This window comes from Rousettus aegyptiacus, unplaced genomic scaffold (assembly GCF_014176215.1).
Source record: "Rousettus aegyptiacus isolate mRouAeg1 unplaced genomic scaffold, mRouAeg1.p scaffold_m13_p_6, whole genome shotgun sequence".
Lineage (NCBI taxonomy): Eukaryota > Metazoa > Chordata > Mammalia > Chiroptera > Pteropodidae > Rousettus > Rousettus aegyptiacus.
In genome coordinates, this window is record NW_023416309.1 from 35686233 (window position 1) to 35708084 (window position 21852).

Here is a 21852-nt window from a genome sequence, read left to right on the forward strand (position 1 = left end):
CTAAGACTAAAGCTTAGTTCATCAAATCTTCAGAGCCCTGTGTCACAATAGCAGCTATTAAAATGGTAAGCTACTAATTTTACTATTATTACTATGTAATTATGGCCTAGCAGTATTGTTACGTTCATCAGCTATTTACACAAGTCTCTGTCTGGACTGCAAATGACTGGAACAAAAGAACCCTGTAACATATACTTTTCGGTACTCCGCAGAGCCTAGCATAGGGCTTAGTGAACAATAGACTCAAGTAAATACACAGAAATAAAGATGAATGCCATGACAAATGCATGATGGTCCCTACCTTAGTCCAACATGCTTTGGCCCAAGAAGCTAGGGAAGTCTCCACAATAATGGTTCTGAACAGGCACCTAGGAGCATCCCAGGCAACAGGAGAGATTCATAAAATTTATAGAAGAGGCTCTTGCCCAGGCCTGCTAAATGAGCACCTCCAAGTGCAGGGGCCCTAGGAAATCTTGTCCTAGACCTCTGGTTAAAACCCACTTCTTTAGACGATAGCAACTGTTCTCAAACTTTACTGTGCATCAGAATCAGCAGGAGGGCTTATTAAAACACAGACTTTGGGTTAGGCCATATGGCTTGCTTTGGCCAAAGGAATGTGAGCAGATGTGATCCCTGTTCAAACAAAGGTACAAAGTACACTCGTGTGATTTGGTCTCCATCAAGCTTCTGCCCTTTGCCACAAGAACAGCAAGCCCTGGAGAGTGATGCCTCCCTCTGCCGGGCTATGAATAAGAAGACTCATGGAGCTAGGCCCGGGCCTGCCAAACCCAGCCAAGCCACTGCTGACCAGGAGCCCTGCAAAACAGGAGCAAGAAATGTGTTTGTTGCTGCAACACAACACACTCCTGACTAGTACGAGAGAGCCAGCTTAGGGCACTTGGCTGCCTCATGAAGAATAAGAGGGAATATCTCAAAGCAGCCTGGCCCAACATGGTTGTTTACCACACAGTCTCTCTGGTTCCCCCCAGCAGGGCTGGGAACATGCTGCGTGGGGGAGCTGATAAGCACACATGCCCAACTGGCAACACGTGAGGAGGGGCAGAAATTAGGTGGCTCTGCAGTTTCCACCATTTTCAGCTGTGAGCACTACAGACAGGCTTGGAGAGGCTTGGTGCTATTCCGTTGGCAGGTGCATCAGGAGAAAACACCTTGGTGCTCTGCTTATTCCTGAGTCCAAGGTTTGCCTCCCCAAACCTTCCTCCCTTCTTTGGCCACAGTTGCAACTTAGTTTATTATAGATTATTTTTGGCCTTAATTTTGATTTTTTTGAAAAATACTGCATTAAAGTATCATTCGTGTCTTTGATTACTGAGTTTTTGGTATCCGCTTAAATTTTGTAGCCAAAGTGGATGCCTTCCTCATCTCACCCTGATCCTGGCCCCTTACAGGAATCTCAGAAGGGCCTAGGTAGGCAGCTTCATGCCTCCAAGCATCCCAAATTAGGCTCCCTCATCTTCTGGCTGGTTGGCACTGCAGCTTGGCTGCCTATCCTTTGTGAAAAGCAGAAAATGGCAGCATCTCTGCATATCTGGACAGGTCAGAATGAAAACTGACTGTGTGGAAGGAATCAACTCAGTGAGGTCAGGGTCTCTAATGCGATGGGCTCTTTTTTTCACATAACTCATTCAATCAGCAGAAAAATTACCAGGAAAGGGTAGGGGGCGCAAGAGGGTAAAAGAAGAGAAGGAAGGAGGGACATGCAAGCCTCACTCGGTAGGAGAAGAATCCACATCCCTTTTTTGAATGAAGAGAAGTGAACTCGCCAAAACTGAGCACAGCAGGAGCAGAGGAGGCTGTGTGCTGGACAAAGCTGGCTGGTTGTGGCCTGTTCATTCCTGCAGCGCCACCTGCTGGCTAGATTTTCCTCTTTCCCTTTTTCAGCCAACCCTGCAAACCCAAGTTTCACTTCTTCCTTCCCTCTCAACTAGCTGACAGTAAAAATATCAGCTCCCTTCTGACTCTGGGCGGCTACGAACATCTCCAAATTTCTCTTCTTCCAGTGAACCTTGTATCTGTCTGAAAGCTTTCTGGAAATAAAGTGAAAATGAGTTGAGTTAAGCACAGCTTTCTCTCTACTTCACTGCTCAACAACCTTCCATAGCTCCACATTGCCTAGAAATCAAACGCATGTTCCTTAACCTAGTACCTGGTGGTCCTCATGATCTGACTCCAGACCATCCAAGGATTCTCCTGGAATCCCAGGCAAAATGAGCCTTGATACTTCCTGAGCAAGTCCAGCTTTCTTATCTCGGATCCTCTGTGATTTCTGTGTGTTTTCTCAGCCCGTATCTCCCTCCGAGTTTCCTCTTGTTAAAAATCTCCTTCAATGGATGGATGGATGAATAAATAAACGAGATGTGGTAGGTACATACTATAGAACATTATTCAGCCTTAAAAAGGAAAGAAATGCTGATACATGCTATAACGTGAATGAACCTTGACGACATCATGCTAAGTGAAATAAGCCAGCCACAGAATGACAAATACTTAGGGTTCCACTCATAAGTCAAACTCATGGAAACAGAAAGGAGCATGGTGGTTTCCAGGGGTGGAGGGAGCAGGCGATGAGGAGTTCATGTTTAATGGGTACGGAGTTTCAGTTCTGCAAGATGAAGAGTTCTGTGGCGAATGGTGGTGATGGTAGCACAATACAAATGCCGCCGAACTATGTACTTAAAAATGGTTAACTCGGTACATGTTACGTTAGGTGTTATTTCATCAGAATTAAATAACAGACAGAAAGCCTTCTTCCCCCTGAAAATTTTGGAATCTAATCCAGAACAAGAGGAAGCTTGAGGAACCCAAGACCATTTCTCCTAGACCAGAAGCTAAATTTCACCCAAACTGAGAAGATGTACTTTGCATCTTTGGGGATTTACCACCAAATTCCGCTGCAGCCAAACCACCATCGGGAGCCTTACCGACTGTGCACACGGCACTTCACACATGTGCCCTTTCTTTCCCTTAATGCTTTAAACCATCCGTAAAGCAGCCATTATTAGTCCCCCTGGACATGTGCAAAAACTAGGGCTCAAGGTCTCATGGCAGGTCATGGCCAGATCCTGGATGTCAGTGCTCTTTCTACCATGAAACCCTGCTTTATGAACCAGACAGCTTGAATGATAGTACCCCTCACCAAGTGCTTTTCCACTGTACCAGACACTACCCAAGCTTTGACCACTTTATCTCAAATAAAAAGAGGCATTCGAGCCCCTCCCCTGAGAGCCTTCTGCATGTGGGGGATGTTTGGACTGGAATTTATGATGCTTCATTCAGTAAAAATTTAATGTAAGCACATATTAAGAGATACGGGAGAGACAAGATCCATTATCTCCCTCTTCTTTTTTTAGAAAAAACTTTATTTTCTTTGCAGCTAGAAGATATTCAGCCCAGGGAGGAAACTATTATTCTCAGACTCTCTTGCAACTAGATGTGGCTATGGGACTAAATTCTGGTCAAAATAGAAATGGAATAATAGCATGGGACTTCTGGGAAAGAGAAAGCTGGCTCATCTGGAAGGAGGACTCCCCCATTAACCCTTTTTGCCTTCTTCCTTCCTGGTGCCTGGAAGTGGGCATGATGGCTGGAGCACCAACTGCTAACTAAGACCACAAGGTAACCTTGAGAATGGAAGCCACAAATTTGGTAGATGAAGCACAGGATGGAAGGAGTTCAGATGTTGATGAGCATGGAGCTGCTGCCTCAGTGCAGCTCAGTGATCCTGGACTTCGGGTCCTTCTCTCTGACATGAGGGCATTCAACTAGATGACCTCTGTGGTTTTATGTCCTACTTTGGGCTAGAATGGACTGGCTCTTCCTCTCTTAATTGAAGAGCTTTTCACCCACCTACTCAGAGTGGAATAAGTTGTAGTTTCTCACATGTTTTGACAAACCTGTCATCCTCTAGGGATGACCCACAAGTTATCTGTCAGGTGGGCCTAACACCATAACTTATTACTTACTTCCCAACTGCACAGGTACTCGAAGAAAAAGGTAAATTACCGGTAAAACAATATCCTTTTAGCATAAAAGAAAAACTTATATCCTGACTTCCTGTGCTTGTAAATTGCCAATTTCTCTAAAGAACCCACCCAAATGGGGAGGAAGTCTGAGTGTTGGGTGTGTTTGGCAGGGAACTTCCAGCTCAAGGACTCCGAGGAGGCAGACTCTGCAGCTAGGAACTCTGAGGAGGGGGCTCATTCTTCCAGGGGGCGCTCGACTCTGACCCTCACTGGCTGCGCTGAGCAAACATGTCAACCCCTCTGGAGCCTGGCTGAAGCAAGTCTCACTATCAGAAGCTCCAGGTGTCCTTCCCAGGAGTAACAACTCTCTCTTGACAGGCGGGCACACTGGAGAGAGCTGGAGAGAGCACTAGAAAGCAGGACTCCCATGAGATACCCAAGCCTCAGAGAAAGAGACAAAGGCAGAATGTGGAGGGCTGGGCATCACAGAGACCAGAAAGGGGGGCAAAACCTAGCTCTTCTGAAAAGTCATTCCTAGCGGGGCTGCTCATCAGAGTCAAGAGGCATTTATGAATAACCACCTGGGAGGTAGGTATCCTGAGGGCTGCTGCTTACGGGTTCCTTCTGTGAGAATGAGGAAAAGAATCCCTTCTTCAACACACTCAACTGTCAAAAATTCTCATAATATACTGTTGTTGTTCCGTTAAGGTAGTTTTACCGTTATCCACTTGAAAATTACTATAATAAATATACAGTATACAATGTCTACAATGCGAAGACATTCTCCTGAAACCTGAAGAGCCACATGGGGTGGCCCTGGGTGTCTTGGGCATGAGCTCACACTGTGGACAAGCGAAGGTTAGCCTGGAGCCTCTTGCCAAGGTTTCAAACCACATTATAGTTATGAAGCACCTACTGTGTGCCCGCTGCAGTGATGGGTGTTCTGTGCAGTTTATGAAGTTTGATCATCACACCTACGTGACAGGAAAGGATTTTTATCCTCAACTGACAGATGAGAAAACAGGCCTGGCAAGGCTCAAAGACTTGCCTAAGGTCACAGGAAGAGGGCATGGCCAAACAGGGGACTCTCAGCCCCCAAGGGGCCATTCGCCCTTGAGCAAGAAAAAATCCATGGCCCCAAAGTGAAAGCCCTGGGGTCTGTTTTCACTGTGCCCGATTCATTTTCATTGTTTGTCGTCGTTGTCTTCACCTACTCAAACGTGTCAACTACCACAGAAGCGTGCTATGTGGGCACCAACCAAATAAAAGTCCAAAAGACAGACCAACAGAATCCCACAAAAGTCAAGTTCACCATGACCTTAGCTTCCCTAATACTCACATGATAGGAAGGAACTAGCTAGCCAGGTGTGATTGAGATCACATTCATATTCTCTTTCTGTCTCTTTCTCTCTCCCCCTCCCTCTCTCTCTCCCTTTCTCTCTCAGCATTTTAAAAGGCATCAAATCCAAAGCCCAGGGCTCCTTCACCTGTGTTCCAGCACCAACTGACTCTCTCCCCAGGCCTTAAACAAGAGCCTCGGACCACACAGAGAGCTGATTACCTTTCTCCTCAGACTCCAGGATTTCCTGCAAAACCAGGAATGAAGTAGACTGTTTTGGTGGCTCATTTAACTCCTGTTTCTCCTGAAGCATCTTGTAAACTTCAGATTCCTTGTCGATGACGAGTCCACTTGGAGGCTGAGAATGCTCTAAGCTGTAACAAATGTTTGGAAATTCATTAGGATATGTCAGAAGGATAAAAAAAAAGAAATCCACAGACACCACTCCTTCCAAAAGAAGACACCTCTGAATCACAGTAGGTAGAAATGTTACCAACAGATGAAGCCCTCCCTTACATGTGCCGCAGTCAGAGCTGGCTGCTGCTGTAATGCGGTAAGAAGCTATTTTTCCAAATAGTTTTAGTAATTCAATTACTTTTTGGCCTAAACCCATGGAACGGCAAATGCTTTGCTTCTTTTTAAATTACATAAACGACATTATGTGAAAAGAAAATTTAGAAAAGAGAAAATGTCAACCACAACTTGACCACTAAAACCTCGGCTGGAGGCCCTCAGTACAGGCCATGTGTGTTCTTTTCACAAAGCAGAAGTCAGTATTCTTTATTCCTGATGATATCAAAGTGTTTTCTGTTTCTATAAACTCTTATATCTCTCATGGCAAGGAGCTCTGGTCTCCTCATTTACAACACACAGGTAACAGTATCTACCCTGCCTCCTTCACAGGATTGGTGGCGAGGATGAAATCAGCGAGTGTTTTATAAACTGTGAAGTCCTGTTCCACTGCAAGGGAGGGGGCAGAGGCCTCAACTGAGGCCCTGCCTCCCACACCTGCCTGGTCTTTCTGGGTTTCCCAGATAGGATGGGACAGGCAGAGCTGGGGGTTCTCTCCCACAGGGCCCATTTTTAAAGGAGGAGCCTTTGCTGCCTTGTCTCAGGGAAGAGGAAAGGGGGAGGTAGCCTCCTCCCAGTCAGCTTAACCTGAAGTCTATCCTGAATCCCACCCCTTCTTAGCACCCCTACTTCCACCACCTGTCCAAGCCACGCCATTAGGTACTGACACAACTGACCAGCTTCATAACTTGTCCCTCTGCTGCCATTTTCAGCCTCAGGACAGTCTTATTTTTGACCAGACGCCGGAGTGGTATTTAACATAAGAATTAGACTGTTGTGATGTGGCTCGAAATATTCTCATCTGACTTAGAACCAAATATTTACAGTTTTAATAACAAAATACCAGTTTAATCAAAATCATCTCTTTGGAGTAAATATTCATTACAAAAAGGAGAAAGGCTCTAACAGATGTGGCTCTGCTTTCCTCCCCAAACACATCACCTGCACCCCCTTGGTCACCCCACTCTTGTCAGACGAGCCTTCAGGGCTGTTTCTGGAACCCACTAGCCTCAGAGCCTATCACTTACTACTCCCTCTGCCCAGAATGCTCTCCTCCCAGAGCCCAGGGCTCCCGCGCTTCATTCAGGTCTCTGCTCAGATGCCGCCCCTCAGAGAAGGCTCCCTGACCCTCCATTCAGAAGAGCCCACCCATCCCCATAACTCTATCCCCTTACACTCCGCAGCTCCCTCCATGTGTTCTCCTCGCTCCATGGATTATACATACAGTTATCTGTCTCTTCATTGTCTAGAAAGTAACCTAGAAAGTAAGCCTCTAGAAAGTAACCCCCACGAGGGCAGGGCTTTGGTCTGTCTCGTTCACTATTGTCTTCCTGGGCCTGGCACGGTGTCAGGCCTCAGCAGGCATTAGGAAAGTGAATGAAAATTGCCAAGTGGGCCAAGGCCCTCTCTCCTCCATGTCGCTGCCTCTCCATGTTCAAGTGGGGTCACAAGGGACCTTCTAGGACGGGGGACCTCCTAGGCTGTGCCAGGGAGATGAGCCTCCAGGGCCCAGCTCACTGCCTGCCTGTCAGCATCCACTGCTTTTTCAGAAGCTACCACCCCCTAGGAAGGAGGGACAGTGTGTGCAGGGAGCCAAAGAGAAAATGCCAGAAGGTGATGCAATTTATCAGTGCAGATGGATAAGTCTACGTAAACAAGTCGTGAATTGTAACAACAGTACATGCCTTCCCGTCCACCAGACTGCCCCTCAAGTGTGAGGATGCAGGCAGTGGCTACCTGAGCACGACTAACCACTTTGTCTTTAGGGCAGAAGCCACTTTTACAAGTGCAAATGAATTATGCCAATTACCTTTACCCACTTGCTTATAAGGAGTTCACATCCTATTTTATAAAGGAAACAATGGTATGTGTTTTCCCTGGGTATTTTTTCCCAAGTTACCTCTCTCTTTCTTTTCTTTCTCTTTCTCAGTCGGCCTCTGGGGGAATGTAATAGACTCAAGTCCACAGCTGGAAGCAGAGTCACTTACATCATTGGAGCTCCAGGTTTTCCCTTTGACTACAGTCAGGTTCTCACGATAGAGCACAAAGTCCTCAAAAAGTGACAAATACTTGGGTGCTGCCAGGGAGACTCATCAGCCAGTCACTTGTGCTGGCTGCAGGGGAGGAAAGGGAAGCCAGCCACCCCTGCCCCATCCACAGACACTGCCGGTCCCTGCCCTTGTCTCTCTCCCTACCCCCACTTAGGAACTGGGCGAGTCTCCGATCCCCACCCCACAGGAAAGAGGCCACCTTGAGGAGTGGTTTTAACCAAGGACCTTGTCTTCCTGTGGCCCACCTATCCAGCCCTGTCCTCTGAAGTTGCATGCCTGCCTTTCTCTTTGGGTCTTGAATTCTGAGCTGGCTTTGTAATAACTGTGTCATAGTATTTTTGATGACTCTTTTCCCTACTATCCTTAGAACTATTTTGAAGTCAAGATCAGGCCATGGAATGCTCTTGAGATTTGTGCTTGCTTTGGTCTACGTTGTTATGCCACCAACAGAATGCTAAAAATGACAGAACTCAGACCACAAAGTCATCAGATATACAAAGTCACCACATATTTTTCCAGCAAAGTCTTGTAAAAGTATTTCCGTGATTAAAAAAAAATTTACTATTTATTCTCAAATAATGGTAATATCTTGCTACTGCTTGACAAATTATAAAGCACTTTCAACTTTCGTTACCTTATTTGAAGTATTGATACACCTAATTCAAAAATATCCTAAGACACAAAATCTAAGTTTTAGACATCAGACTAAGATATTAATAAATAACAGCGTGATATCTTTAAAAAAAAAAATTCTAGGTCAAAAATATGCATTAGAAATAGAGCAAAAAAAAAAAGCACTGTCATTTTTATATGTAGTAACAATGGTGAAGGAAAGAATCACAGTGATAAGTCTTCGAAAAATATAATATGCATGACTGAGTCACTGGGAGGAAAATTGTGAGGGTGGGATGCTAAAAGTAACCATTCTTCTAAACCCATTCTTTATGATTTTAATAGCAAAATATAAGAGTTTACTCAAATTCAACTCCTTTGGAGTAACTATACGTTACATTCTTTGTGTTTCCTGGTTCTCGTTTCTTCCCAAGTCACACTTGTTGCTAAATGTACACTACTTACTTCAATGTTAAATATTTTCTTACATAGGCCTGTCTCCCCAGGCACATTACAGACAGGTCATGCCCTGCCTGATGTTGTGGCTGATATATCCAGGCATTTAAGGATGCTAGCGGTCTTTAGAACTTAAGCAGACACTCCTTTTGAGCTTGTCTCCCAGAGGTGGATTTTGGAGGCTGAGCCTGTAGACCTTATGAAACACAGTCCTACTCCAGCCAAAGGAGCAGCTGGGGTGAAGGTAAGATGGTCAGAAGGTTAAGGACAGGGAACAGCACACCTATGGCTCTGGGACCTGAATCTGCACAGCAAAGACACAAATAAATGAAAAGACATCCATGTTCATGGATTAGAAGACTTAATATTGTTAAAATGTCCATTCTACCCAAAGCGATCTGTAAGTTCAATGCAACCTTCATTGCAATTCCTATCAAAATCCCACTGGCATTTTTTGCAGAAACAGAAAAAAAAATCCTAAAATTCACATGGAATCTCAGAGGACCCCAACAGCCAAAACGATCTTGAGAAAGAAAAACGAAACTGGAGGTGTCACATTTTCTGATGTCAAAACATATTACAAAGGCACAGTAATCCAAACAGGATGGTACTTGTATAAAACAGACAAAGAGACCAATGGAACAGAATATACAACCCAGAAATAAACCTCAGCACATATAGTCAAGTGATCTGCAATAATGGTGCCAAGAATACACAATGCAGAAAGGACAGTCTCTTCAATAAACGGTGCTGAGACAATTGGATATCTGCATGCAAAGAATAAAATTAGACCTTTAGCTCTCTATATATAAACATCAACTAAAAATGGATGAAAGACTTAATGTTAGATCTGAAAACATAAAACTACTAGAAGAAAACATAGGCGAAAAGCGTCATGACATTAGTCTTAGCAATGATTTCTTGAATATGACACCAAACCCACAAACAACAAAATCAAAAGTAGACAAGTGGGACTACATCAAATTAAGTCTACACAGCAAAGGAAACAATCAGCAGAGTGAAAAGGTAATTAATGGAATTAATCAAATATTTGATAAGGTGTTAATAATCCAGAGTTTATAAAGAATTCTTACACCTCCACAACACAAAGCAAATAACATGATTTAAAAAATGGGCCAAGGACTTATATAGACATTTCTCTGAAAAAGGTACAAAAATGGCCAAGAACCATATGAAAAGATGTTCAACGTCACTAATCATCAGGGAACCACATGGAAATATCACCTTGCACTTATTAAGATAGCTGTCAACACCACCACCAACAGTGAAAACAAAAACCCAGAAGACAACATATGTTGGTGAGGATGGAGAAGCTGGAACCCTGTGTACTGTTGGTAGGAATGTAAACTGTTGCAGTGCTATGGAAAACACTATAGAAGTTTCTCGATAAATTAAAAATAGAATATCATATGATGCAGCAATCTCACTTCTGGGTATATATCCAAAAGAATTAAAATCAGTATTTCAAAGAGATACTGGTACACTCATGTTCATTGAAGTATTATTCGCAGGGCCAAGAGGTAGAAGCAACCTAAATGTACGCTGACAGATGAATGGATAAAGAAAATGTGGTATATATATAGACAATGGAATATTATTCAGCCTTAAAAAAGTAAAAAGAAATCCTGTTGCATGCTGCAAAATGAATGAACTTTGAGGACATTATGCTATGTGAAATAAACCAGTCACTAAAAGACAAACTCTGTACATTCCACTCATACGAGGTAGTCCCTAAAGCAGTCACTCTTAGAAAGTAGAATGTGGGCGCCAGGGGCTGGGAGAGGGGAAAAGGGGAACTGTCCAATGGGTGTGGAGTGTTAGTTTTGCAAGATGAAAACATTCTTGAGACCTGTTGCACAACGATCTGCATATTGTTACCAGGACTAGTGAACTATACACTAAAAAATGGTTAAGATGGTATATTTTATATTATGTGTTTTTTACCACGATAAAAATAAATCATTAGAACAGAAAAAAAGAACTATTGATACATAAGAACTCAATAAATCAAATAAATTTCCGTGAATTGTGCTGAGCAAAAGAAAAAAGTTATGATGGAGGGAAACTGGATAAGGGGTATATGGGACCTCTCTATTATTTCCCATAACAGCATGCGAATCTACGATTACCTCAAAATAAAAAGTTTAAGTTTAAGAAGTCCTTTCCCCAAATGCTGGAAGTTAAGAGCTAACCGGAAATGACGTAGAAGAGATTTTAGCACCTGATTTTTATGTAGGAAGGGGTAAAGGAGGCAGGCCAACTCAGAAAAACCTTTCATGTGTGAGATGCCCTAACCTGGTCACCCCAATGTTCACACACACACACACACACACACACACACAATGCAATTCTGGGTACCCCTACATAATCACTGTAAGAAGGGGAGCCTGGCCAGAATGTTCCCTGCATTTCAGTGTTCAAAGGCCTAGATATTGGGCCTGTAATAAGAAACGAGAGGCGTAGTAATCATGGGTACCTGAAGAAGAGGGAGGAACAGCCAGGCTCCAGGCCAGTTCTCTGTGGGTTGTGGGCAAGTTTAGCTGGAGGAGCGAGCAGCCACTTTCATGATGGAGGTTTTCTTCTGATCTGGCTCCGAAAGAGTCAGGCTTAATATAATCCCTCACATCATTCGAATAGAACAATGCATCTCTTTATTTCCACTGCACCTGCTTAGAAATATGCCTCATGAGTAGATGGAGGGATTGCCTGAGAACACAACTTGGATGAACAGTATCTTGGCACTATTGTGTTGGTTATGGAGCCCAACCAACGATTCCATGAAGAGGCCATCAGGAAGGTGACTAATTGCACTGGTGGCTGAACTTAAGCTACAATGCTGGGAAAAAGAGGAGGTTACCAGAAGTCACAGCAAAGTCTTTTCCATGACATCTGTCTACATGCTTCCAGCCTCCCGGGGGGGAAACCCCTAGTATTCAGTGAAATCAGTACTAACTGGCATTCGCTGAGCACCTACCAGGTGCTGGGCACCACGCTCAGTGCTTTTTACACATATCATTTCATTCATTCTTTCCATAACCTGGTTGGTAAGGTAGTTAATATTATCTGCACCTCATGATAACATGATGGAGTTTCAGAGTTTTCTGGTTTGCCCAAGATCACACAGCTAGTACGAGGCAGAGTTAGAATTCAAGCTGAGGCCCCTCTATCTAGAAAGCCTATACCTTTAAGAAAGTCTCAAGTAACGTCACATATGTAATGAAATCCAAACTCCAAAACACCAGAAAATGACCAGAGCCCCTAAACTCAATTGCAAGAGGTCAGAGGGCAGGTGAAAGCTTAATGTTAAACAGAATAACATTTCTTCTACTCACCTGGTACACGGCAAGCACTCAATCAATGACTGTTAAGCTGAACTGACCCAAAGGCCCTCCCACTCAGCCGTGTGAGCGCTGGGAGGCCAGGTGGCAGATAACACCCTCTCGCCTGTCTTCCCAGCTAAATTAGGAAACGACAATGCTGTCTGTGTTCTTGTCTGATGAGGACATGGCCCCCTGGGATGTACTACAGGACAAAGAGCCACACACACACACCCCAGGCCGCTTTTAAGGACAGGACAAAGAAACTCAGAGTGAGCCCCAGGGAATCAGCGATGACTTCATGCCAAGTATAAAGTGAGCCAATTCTGGAATCTCAGTGGATTTCAGACTAAACAGCGGGGGTGAGTGAGCGCTTGGGACTTCTGCTGACGGAGCAGCAAGGTTACCGGTGGCTGCTGGGTTTGCGGGAGAATCTTCCTTTGCTGAGAGTGCACAAACGGCCTCTCTAGGAATGGATCAGTAAGCTGACCCACACACAGGCAGCACAGCCTGTTTGGGCAGTCCTCTGCTGTGGGGGCTGCTGGTATTCACACTGTTTCTGGATTCATCCTCAGAGTTTGGGATGGAGCAGAACTGGGCCCTTTTGAGAAAATCTGGAAGGAGACTGTTGATAAAGACTCAGAGGCTGCAGCAGCCAAAAAGTCTGCAACAGGAGGGGACAGGGCCTGGAGGAAAGGCTTGCACAGCGTCCGGACATTTTTGAATTTAATTATTTCAGACTGAGGAGAGGGAGCAGGCAGGGAGCATGAGAGAAGAAGAAAGAAGACATTAATGAAGGAATAACAGCCAAGGCCACACTAAAAATACTTTCCAGGCGCATATTTCTCCCAAGGCATAGCAGCTCTTTCAATTAAGGATGTGTCATTTCCTGGGTTATTAAATCCAAAGAATGGAACGTTCCACTCTGGGACAGTAAAAGAGGGTCACATTCTCAGCCTCCCCTAGCACCAAAGCAACAAAGAACAAGGTTCATGGCCCATGGTGTTTCCACCACTCAGCACCCCATGCCCGCCCCCCCTCCCCAACACCAAGCTGCTGGAGAGAAAGCTTCCCTCAGGGTGTGTCTGTGGAAAGCTTGGGGGGCCCAGCATGGCGTTCTCTCTCAGGGGCTCCAAATTCCCCCAGGTACCTTGAAGGACATCATCGTCTCAAGTCAATAGGAATCAGAATTTGGGGAAAGAAGCATTAGTAGCCACTTTGTCTTGGTTACGGCCATAGATGCCGTGACCTTTAACATCTTGTAAAGCCAAAGTCACATAGCAGAATCTCCCCAACAGGACTTAAAGGAAATCACAGTGCCTTTCAGTGCTGGGCACAGGGACCTGTGCAATGGGTACCCAATAATGGCTGTCCCTCTTTTCCAAGGGGAGAGGGACTATATGCACGGTGTGGTTCAGGAGTCCTCGAGACATCCCCATGATAGCCCTTTCCAAACACTAAAGTTACCTGGAACCTCTCATGCCTTAAGTCTCTCCTAACCTGCCTCTGAAGTAATGGGTTTGCAATTTAATCACCCTAAGAGATGAGCAGATTCTTATTAAAGGTGAATTGGGGAGACGCTGAACAGCAAAATGGGCTGAGTTCCAAGAACTGTGGATTCCAAGCGGGAGAGATCCTCAGGCATCTGACCAGTTTGGACCACACGGTATTTTCCAACAAGTTTGACTGTCATCAACATTTAAAGATCAGGAAATTTCAGATAAAAAGAGGCATTGCAACTTCCGTTTCAATGAAATTATAATCAGTAGCAATGGGACTCCTAGGCCAGCACGGGGTGTCTGGCTAGAGCCAAGGAGCAGTAGCCTTTCTGGAAGGGGCATGTACTGGCCAGCTGCAATGGGCCACTCTGCTCCCCTGCTTACACTCATAGCTCTGCCCTCATGGTCCCATCATCGCTGCCATGGCAGCTGGTAACCCAGTCTATTCCCCTTTCACCCACAGAAAACTGGTACCTTCTCTTACTCTCCATCCTCAAACCCAGGTCTTTACCATGAGCTATGGTATTCCCAGTGTTTCTGGTTTCATCTTCAAAGAGTCTGAAATGGAGCAGACGTTGTCCCCTTCCTGGGAAGATCCAGAGGATACTTCAGATGAAGACATGGAGGCAGCCGTGGCCACATCATCAGTGACAAGAGGGAGACAGGCCTCCCTAGTCCTGAGCAAGATGCTTCCTTCGACCTCTCCACGCTGTCCCCCTCCTAGCCCCCACCTCCCACAGACAAACCCATCTCTACCTCTGTCCTCAGATCAGACACTGTTCCTATAGACACACATTTATATCCTCACGAACTTCTTTTCTTTCTATTATCTCCACTGGCCACTCTGGGGGAAATTTTTGCTTCACCAAAAAATTGTATCATGAAGTACTTCTCCCTTGTTCAGACTGGATGGTGAAGGTGAGCAGAAATCCAAAATTGTAAATACTGACGAATTTCTCAGGAAGCAACAGGACTGTCAGGGAAAGAACATGGTCACTTAGCAGGTGACAACCACCCCAGAAATCAGGACAATAACATGGGTCTCAGCGAATAATCGACTAACTTGTGCCAGCTACAATACTAGGCATTTTATTGATTACTTCTTATTTTTCCAACAACCCTACAAGGCAGTTGATATTACCCTCTTTTTACTGATGAAGAAAATGAAGACAGAAAGAATTGTACTAAAATAGACCTTTTTCTCCCTGGGCTAGTGGCCCAATCTTCTTTCCCCTGACTGGACCAGCCTGGTCCTGGTATAAAAAGCCTCTTCCAGGACTGGCCTGAGGAGAATTCACAGGCCTACTTACCCTCTGCCGTTTGTCTCCAGTCCACTGGCTGCCGTCTTTGACTCCAAGGCACTGTTGAAATTGGAGATGTTTTCAGAGGAGTAGAGGCCAGAGGGGTTGTTGTACTGGTTTGTGATGACCCTGGGGGAAGAACTCGAGGCAGGCGAGGCAGTGAAGGGCATGGCACTCCGGTTGTGGGCGCTTCCTATGTGCAAGACCTCCTGCAAGCAGAGATCGGAGGAGAAATCAGCAATGAGGAGGTGTCCGACGGATATCCTTCGATGGACAGTGCGGACTGAGAGCCAGGGAGAGAGTTCTAATGAGTGACGGTGGCCCTGGCTCAACACCAAACTTTAGCTAAAGGGCTCTGACCTACCCACTAGACAAAGGACAGTAACTGGGGAAGCTTCGCAAGTGTGGATGTGTGTCGCACACCAGCTCAGTCTTCAGGTTCTTCCCTGAGACCCAGTGAACCCTGATCCCCTGCTGGGTAGCCCTGGCCAGGACACTCCTAGCTGCTCTGGGCTGTCAGTAACCGAGTCAGAGCTGAAACACCTTCGGGGTACACTCCAGAGGGATTAAGTTCCCAGGAAAAGAAGCACGGGCAGTCAGTTCGGTCAGTGCAGAGCAGGAGATGATAAAAAGTAGAGACGAAGGCTCCCGAATGGAGAGGGTTAGACAAACAAGATAAAAGGGCTGTGGTGCGACAGGATGAGGCAGCTGCTGACTCGGCAGAGTCGGCCTCAGTGCTCCGGCAGAAGGGGGCCAAAGGGAATTCAGGATTTGTTGTTTCTTGGGGAAGAAGGACAAGGCTAATCAGATGGAAGGCTAGGGGATACCTGTTACAGGGGCGGTGCCCAGGGGGAACTCAGAGGAGGACCTGGAGTTCATCCTGTGCTCACTCCCTTCCTTCTGTAATTTGAGAAAGCGCCCTCCACCCCCGCGCTGGCTGGCTAGCCAGGCGTCTAGGATAATATTATAGCTACGACATCTCAGAGCTCCTTTAGAAACAGTCAAAACTTTTTAAACTAACATGACTTAAAAAAAAAAAATTATGGCATCTTTGATGACTCAATTAACAAAGAGTTTTCTACACAGGCATTTTGGGTCAACTCTGGCTCCCAGGAGACACAGCATGCTCTGCGCAGCCTCTAAAAACTCAACGTGCACCATATTTTCTGGGTCCCCCAGAAATCTTCCTCAACCCTGGTCTCTTTTTCAAAACCCAGGCCTAGAACAACTGCCCCCCAAAGAGTTCCTGTGCTCTGTTACTCTTCTTTTATCTTTGAACGCTAAACCTTCAAGTCTTTCAGGCTTTCTTGGGAAACATGATGAAAAGTAACACCTTATTGTACTGTGTGCTAATTTAAAATAAAAGATAACATAAAGACGCTCTTATGATTATGATTTCTTTTTCACTATTCAGATGGGCATCCTCTTCAACAAGTAGGAATGAGTGAAGTTTTACTGCATAAATTATGTTGCGCTGACTTGGTCCACACTGGACAAAAACGAAGAACACAAAGGTCATTCACAAAGAGGAAAGTGTAATTAGTTAAGAAAATAACTTTAGCAGTACTCGAAGAATGGTTAAGTAAATTTTCTGACACAACTAGCCCAAGGAATAATAGGTAGTAATTAACGGCAGCAGACTAGGAGGCGGGGGTGGCGAGGGACCTTGGCCCACGTTACCAGCTACACGACAGTGCTGTGGGACTGCAATTCTCTCCTCTCCCCTTCTCCACAGCAATTCCTAGGAGCAGCATAGGACGCTGAGCACCAGGGAAGAGCCCTGATGGTTCTGTCTTGACTCAAATTTCCCTGCTGCTTCCTGCTCAGCTTTGGGCATGTTATGCCTCTCTCTTTAGCCCATTTCTCCTGTCTAAAATGAAGTAAATAAAGCCTCCTTCACAAGGACTTGGTGTGAAATATCAGTATGCCAAGCACGAGCCTGTCGCATAGCAAACATTCTGCCAGTGTTCGTTCCCATCTCCCCCCATAAAAATACATTCTCAATTAGAATGGAAGTCAGTAGAAAATTCAGGTTGGAAATTCTGGTTTTCATTTTATAGAGATTGTCCAAGAATATATCTGTTTTGTACATAAAAGGAATATCTCTAACCCCATGTGAATACTGGTCTTTCCAGAAATCAGACGGGTAATTCAGAGCTTGCCTTTTGGAAGGGATGACGTAATTGTTTGGGCTTTGTATTTATCAGTCGCCTAGGAAACTCAATAATGAGGAAATATAAACTAGGTGTGTAACTGCTCTGACCTCAGATAAGCTGGGGTGTTGGCTGGCACAACATGAACTAACATCTTCTAATTTATAGATGAACTCTGCTCCTACTCATTCCTCTATTTTAGAATGACTGCAAGTGTAAGATTTTGAAAAAAGAGAAGAGGGAAATTTTTCATAAAAAGAATTACTAGAATCAAATGAAAAATATACTCAAGTTAGATATTAAAGTATTTGAGAATTTTTTGAATCTGATGAGAACTACCTTCAAAATATTAATGCAGGTAACCAGATTATATGTTTAAGATGAAAACTCAAGTATAATACATATAAAAAGTATAACTGAAATTTAAGTATTATTACCTTATTTCAGTGAAAACTAGGATTTTAGATCAACCAAATTAAAACAAAAATTATTCCTTCTGCATTATAAAATATGAGAACTTGACACATTAAAATATAACATTTATAGTAAATTTAATGAAGTGGCCGAGAACTCCCTGGGGAAATTGGAATTAACTGTGGCATGTTTTAAATTAGTTTTACACAACTGCCAGTTGATCAACTGAGCACCATTTTATGAACTTTCCTAACAGGAGCTGTCCAGAATCATATGTTCATATCAGTTTTGAAATGTCAGATGCAAAACGATACTTAAATGTGACTCTTAGGATTCTTAAGTATGATTTTTATGATATTAATGGAGAATTTTCTGACATTTTAATGGAAGCCACCTGAGAAAATACGATTTACATACGACCACTTGATTCACCCACACTAACATAGCCAGTGAATTCAACTGTATATCTGTTTTATGTATAAAAGATTGCTAGCTACATGTTATCTTTTAATTGTATCTCAATTCACCAAAAAACCTGAGTGTCCCAAATCTAGAAAAAGATTAGAGCCCAAATCTTTAATTGGGATGAAATGGGTAATAATCACAACCTAGTCTAAAAGTTTTAAAAAGCCATTATCAATTTACTTATTAACTTATCATTAATAATTCATTAATTTATCCAACAGACACACACTTTGTGAAAACAGCATGTCAGACATGAGGAATTTTACAAAGATATTCTAAACATTCTTTTTAAATTTCGTCCCCTTATTCCAAAGAATACCCATTCACTTTAGATTACTTAGAAGATGCAATTAAGGAAAAAAGAAATAAAATCACCTATATTCTAAGTGCTGAGAGATTTATTTACAAATCTGGGATCCTAGGGCAGTCTACTGTGCCAGGAAATTCTTTTTGACTGACAAATTGTGTCTTGACTCCCTACCACATTTCTTCAATATGAATTACCAGTTCATTTTAGTAATTTTAAGGTCTCACTACAAGTTGAACCATAGCAAAAACAGGGATTTTCACCCTAAGAATCATGGAAACCGGGGAGTGGGATACTAAGAGGAGAGGCAGAGTTTCCTTTTATATTCTCCCTCAGCTCCTTTAGCTTTTGGACCTTGGGACCCAAACTTCTCTTCATACTTGTACCTGAAATCCACAATGAGCTGAGTCAGCTCCCTTCTCTTACACAGTCCCGCCACCCTGTTCTGCATAGAAAGGCTTCCACCCGCTTCCTGTATTGCCTTCCTACCCGCTGCTTCCAGTCCAGGCCACAGCGTCACTGACTTGGGGTTTTCCAGCCCTTTCCTCCTGCAGTTCCCTTACGGGAAGAAGTGAACTAGAGCCAGGATCCAGTAATGACAGTGGAGGGCTCTCCCTGCTGTCTTATCTCCAGGCCTCTAGGGCAGGAAAAATAGGGAGTGTGCTGAGCTGTGTCAAAAGGAGAAAAGACACTGGTCGTCAGAGGAGTGGTAATGGTGAACAAGTACTTACCTGTGGTTCAGAGGCTAAATTCATCTTGTATGGATGACGTTTCCCTTCCTCTGTCACCAGAGGAGACCAGACTTTATGTTCGGATCTGCGAGAGATGGACAAAGCTGTTGTTTCATTCGCACTAATAATATGCACTAAAAACAGAGTGGGAAAATGCCTTGCCTGACTACTGGCCTCTGCACTAGCACTCTGCCCCTGCCTTCCCCTCCATTTGTCACCAGGGTGATTTTTCAAAAGCACTAATCTGATGACATCATGTTCACGCCTGAGAGGCTTCCCAAGCTGCTGGGACTTCTACCAGCCTGGTCCTCCCTCACTGCATTCTGTCTTGCTGACTCCCAGCTGCACTGGCCTCCTGGCTCCTGAGCATGTTTCATGCTGCCCACCTCTGCTCAGGACAAAACAAGCTTCTCTCTCCCAGCACTCTTGATCCTGACCAGATAACCAACTTATCTGTGAGGTTTGTCTGGACTCGATAAAAGTGATGCCTCCTTTACTGAGCTTGCAAAGGATTTCTTTGTACCTATGGCATAGCAATTATCTCAGTCTAGTTTCAGTTTTAATTAGTGTAGTTTTTTTTTTTTTCTCTTACAAGTGAAGAATAATTGTACTTATTTTGGTATTGTCAGAGTGCCTAGCAGTGCCAGATATATACAAGGTGAACCTGTTCAATTTTTGGTAAATGAATCAAATAAATTAAGCCATGAATAAATGAGCAAATGAATGTCTTGAACTAGGGCTTGAAAAAGAAGATTTAAACTGAGATAGAAATGGAAATGAGAATAAGAGGTAAATGTGTTTCTGAGGGGGTGGTAATAAACTGGTGCACTTTCCAGGAGGTGGGACACTGAAGTATACAAAATATTTTCACATCCTGCCCCATACTTGGTCCTCCTACTAGTCCTGTAGCACCAGGAAAAAAAAAAAAGCCAAAAGCCTACTTCACAGGTAAGAACCTGAGCAAAAGGTTCGTGATAAAGAGCTATGGAACCTAAGGTTAATGAGACATTAAAGTGCAGATTATGTAACAGGAGATTAAAATAAAGAATGTGAACTTGATCCAACAGGAAATAGGGAGCCATCAGGGCTGAACAAAATCACTTCAGAAATCATGCCCTGGCAGGGCGCCTTCCAAGACTCCATGAAAGAAGAATGGGAATTCAACCCCAGTTACAACTCCCAGTGCTCTCTCCTCACTCATCCAGCTCTCCTTTCTTGTAGTGTACTTAAGCTTACACTCAGCGCTCTGTCTAGTGTGTTGCCATCTTTCTCTGTCATTGTAATCTCCTGGCTCAGGAGTGTAGGGCATTCTGGGATAGGTGAGGCAGTCTTTGCCCACAAACAGCTTCCAGCTGATCAGAAAGAAACAGACATTTCCACAGGACTTACCTGGACACTGTGAGAGTCATGTTGTCTACGCAGCCCTTGATTTTGTTCTGAGCTTCCAAGTGTGTCATATGGCCAGTATCTTCCCCATCAATGGCTGTGATTATATCTCCAATACATAAATTAGCCACAGCAGCTTTGCTTCCGGGAGTGACCTGGAAAAAGGGAAAGAACAGGCTAGTTATTACTCATCTCCCAGGCAACCACTGAGTAAGTTACCACTGGGGTAATAAGTATTCACAAATGTGAATGAATACATTTAAAAAGGAAAGAGGACTGAAATCATAAGCATCAACCATAACAATCCTTTATATTTATGGAAGCATTATGGTTTACACAGAGTCCTTGTCTATATACCATCTCACTGGATCCTTACAATGTTGTGAGAAAGGAAGACTATCAGTCCTCATTTTAGAAAACTAGAAACTCAGGCTTAGAAAGATCTGTCACTCACCTGGGACCACCGAAACTCGTATATTACCATATTACTAGTAATCCATCCAGTATATTATAGAGCTAAAACCTAAACCCTCAAATCAGACTCAATGTTCTTCCCACTGAATTACCAATCATACTTAACACACACACACAGAACAACATGTTTAGTAACATCTTATTGCTATAAAAATCATGTTATTTATGCGCAGAAAAACTCTGGAACACTGCTCACCAAATTGTTCAGTTATACATTTCTGTAATGTTTTTGGTTTTTACAATGAGCTTAAATTACTTGTCATTTAAAAAAGCAATAAAAAAGTTTAAAATCTGGCATTGTGGGTTTACACTGGTTCATTTCCTCCCACTCGAGAAGTGGGTCATCCCCTCTAGGTGGCAGGTTTTCTGCAGGCCGATGTTTCTGACCTGTAGTTCCAAATCATGGGCCACCAATGTTCAGAGAAGGATAGTCAATTACTGCAATGGGTCATCGAAATCCGCCTGGCCTACTGGGCATTACATGTGGACTGAATAAATATCATGTCTCACACACAGATGTACAACTATCTTTCAAGTGACTATAAATGCTGTTGCGATGAATGAAATACAAACTCATTTTGAAGTAGTACTAACCTCAGAGTCATTTTCATTATTAGGTATTTTCTAAACCGAGGCATACTAAAAATATGACAGTCATCCTAGGGTCGGTCCATGACTTTGACATAGAAGACCTTCCTCGATGGGAATTCCAAGCCTCCCCAGGAGCAGAGTGGCAGTAACGCACTCAGACACCCAGTCCACAGAGGGTTCCG

At 44.0% G+C, this 21852-nt stretch overlaps 1 protein-coding gene across 1 annotated transcript in view; it reads right to left on the minus strand.

The window, feature by feature from the left end:
* Nucleotides 1-21852, minus strand: part of PDLIM1 (PDZ and LIM domain 1) — a 37291-nt gene that overhangs the window by 1596 nt on the left and 13843 nt on the right. The window contains exons 2-5 of the mRNA XM_016164240.2: nt 20609-20760; nt 19220-19304; nt 15159-15358; nt 5545-5696 (exon numbers count right to left, since the gene is read on the minus strand). Of these exons, the coding sequence (XP_016019726.2) occupies nt 5545-5696; nt 15159-15358; nt 19220-19304; nt 20609-20760 (589 nt within the window). The remainder of the gene's footprint in view (nt 1-5544; nt 5697-15158; nt 15359-19219; nt 19305-20608; nt 20761-21852) is intronic.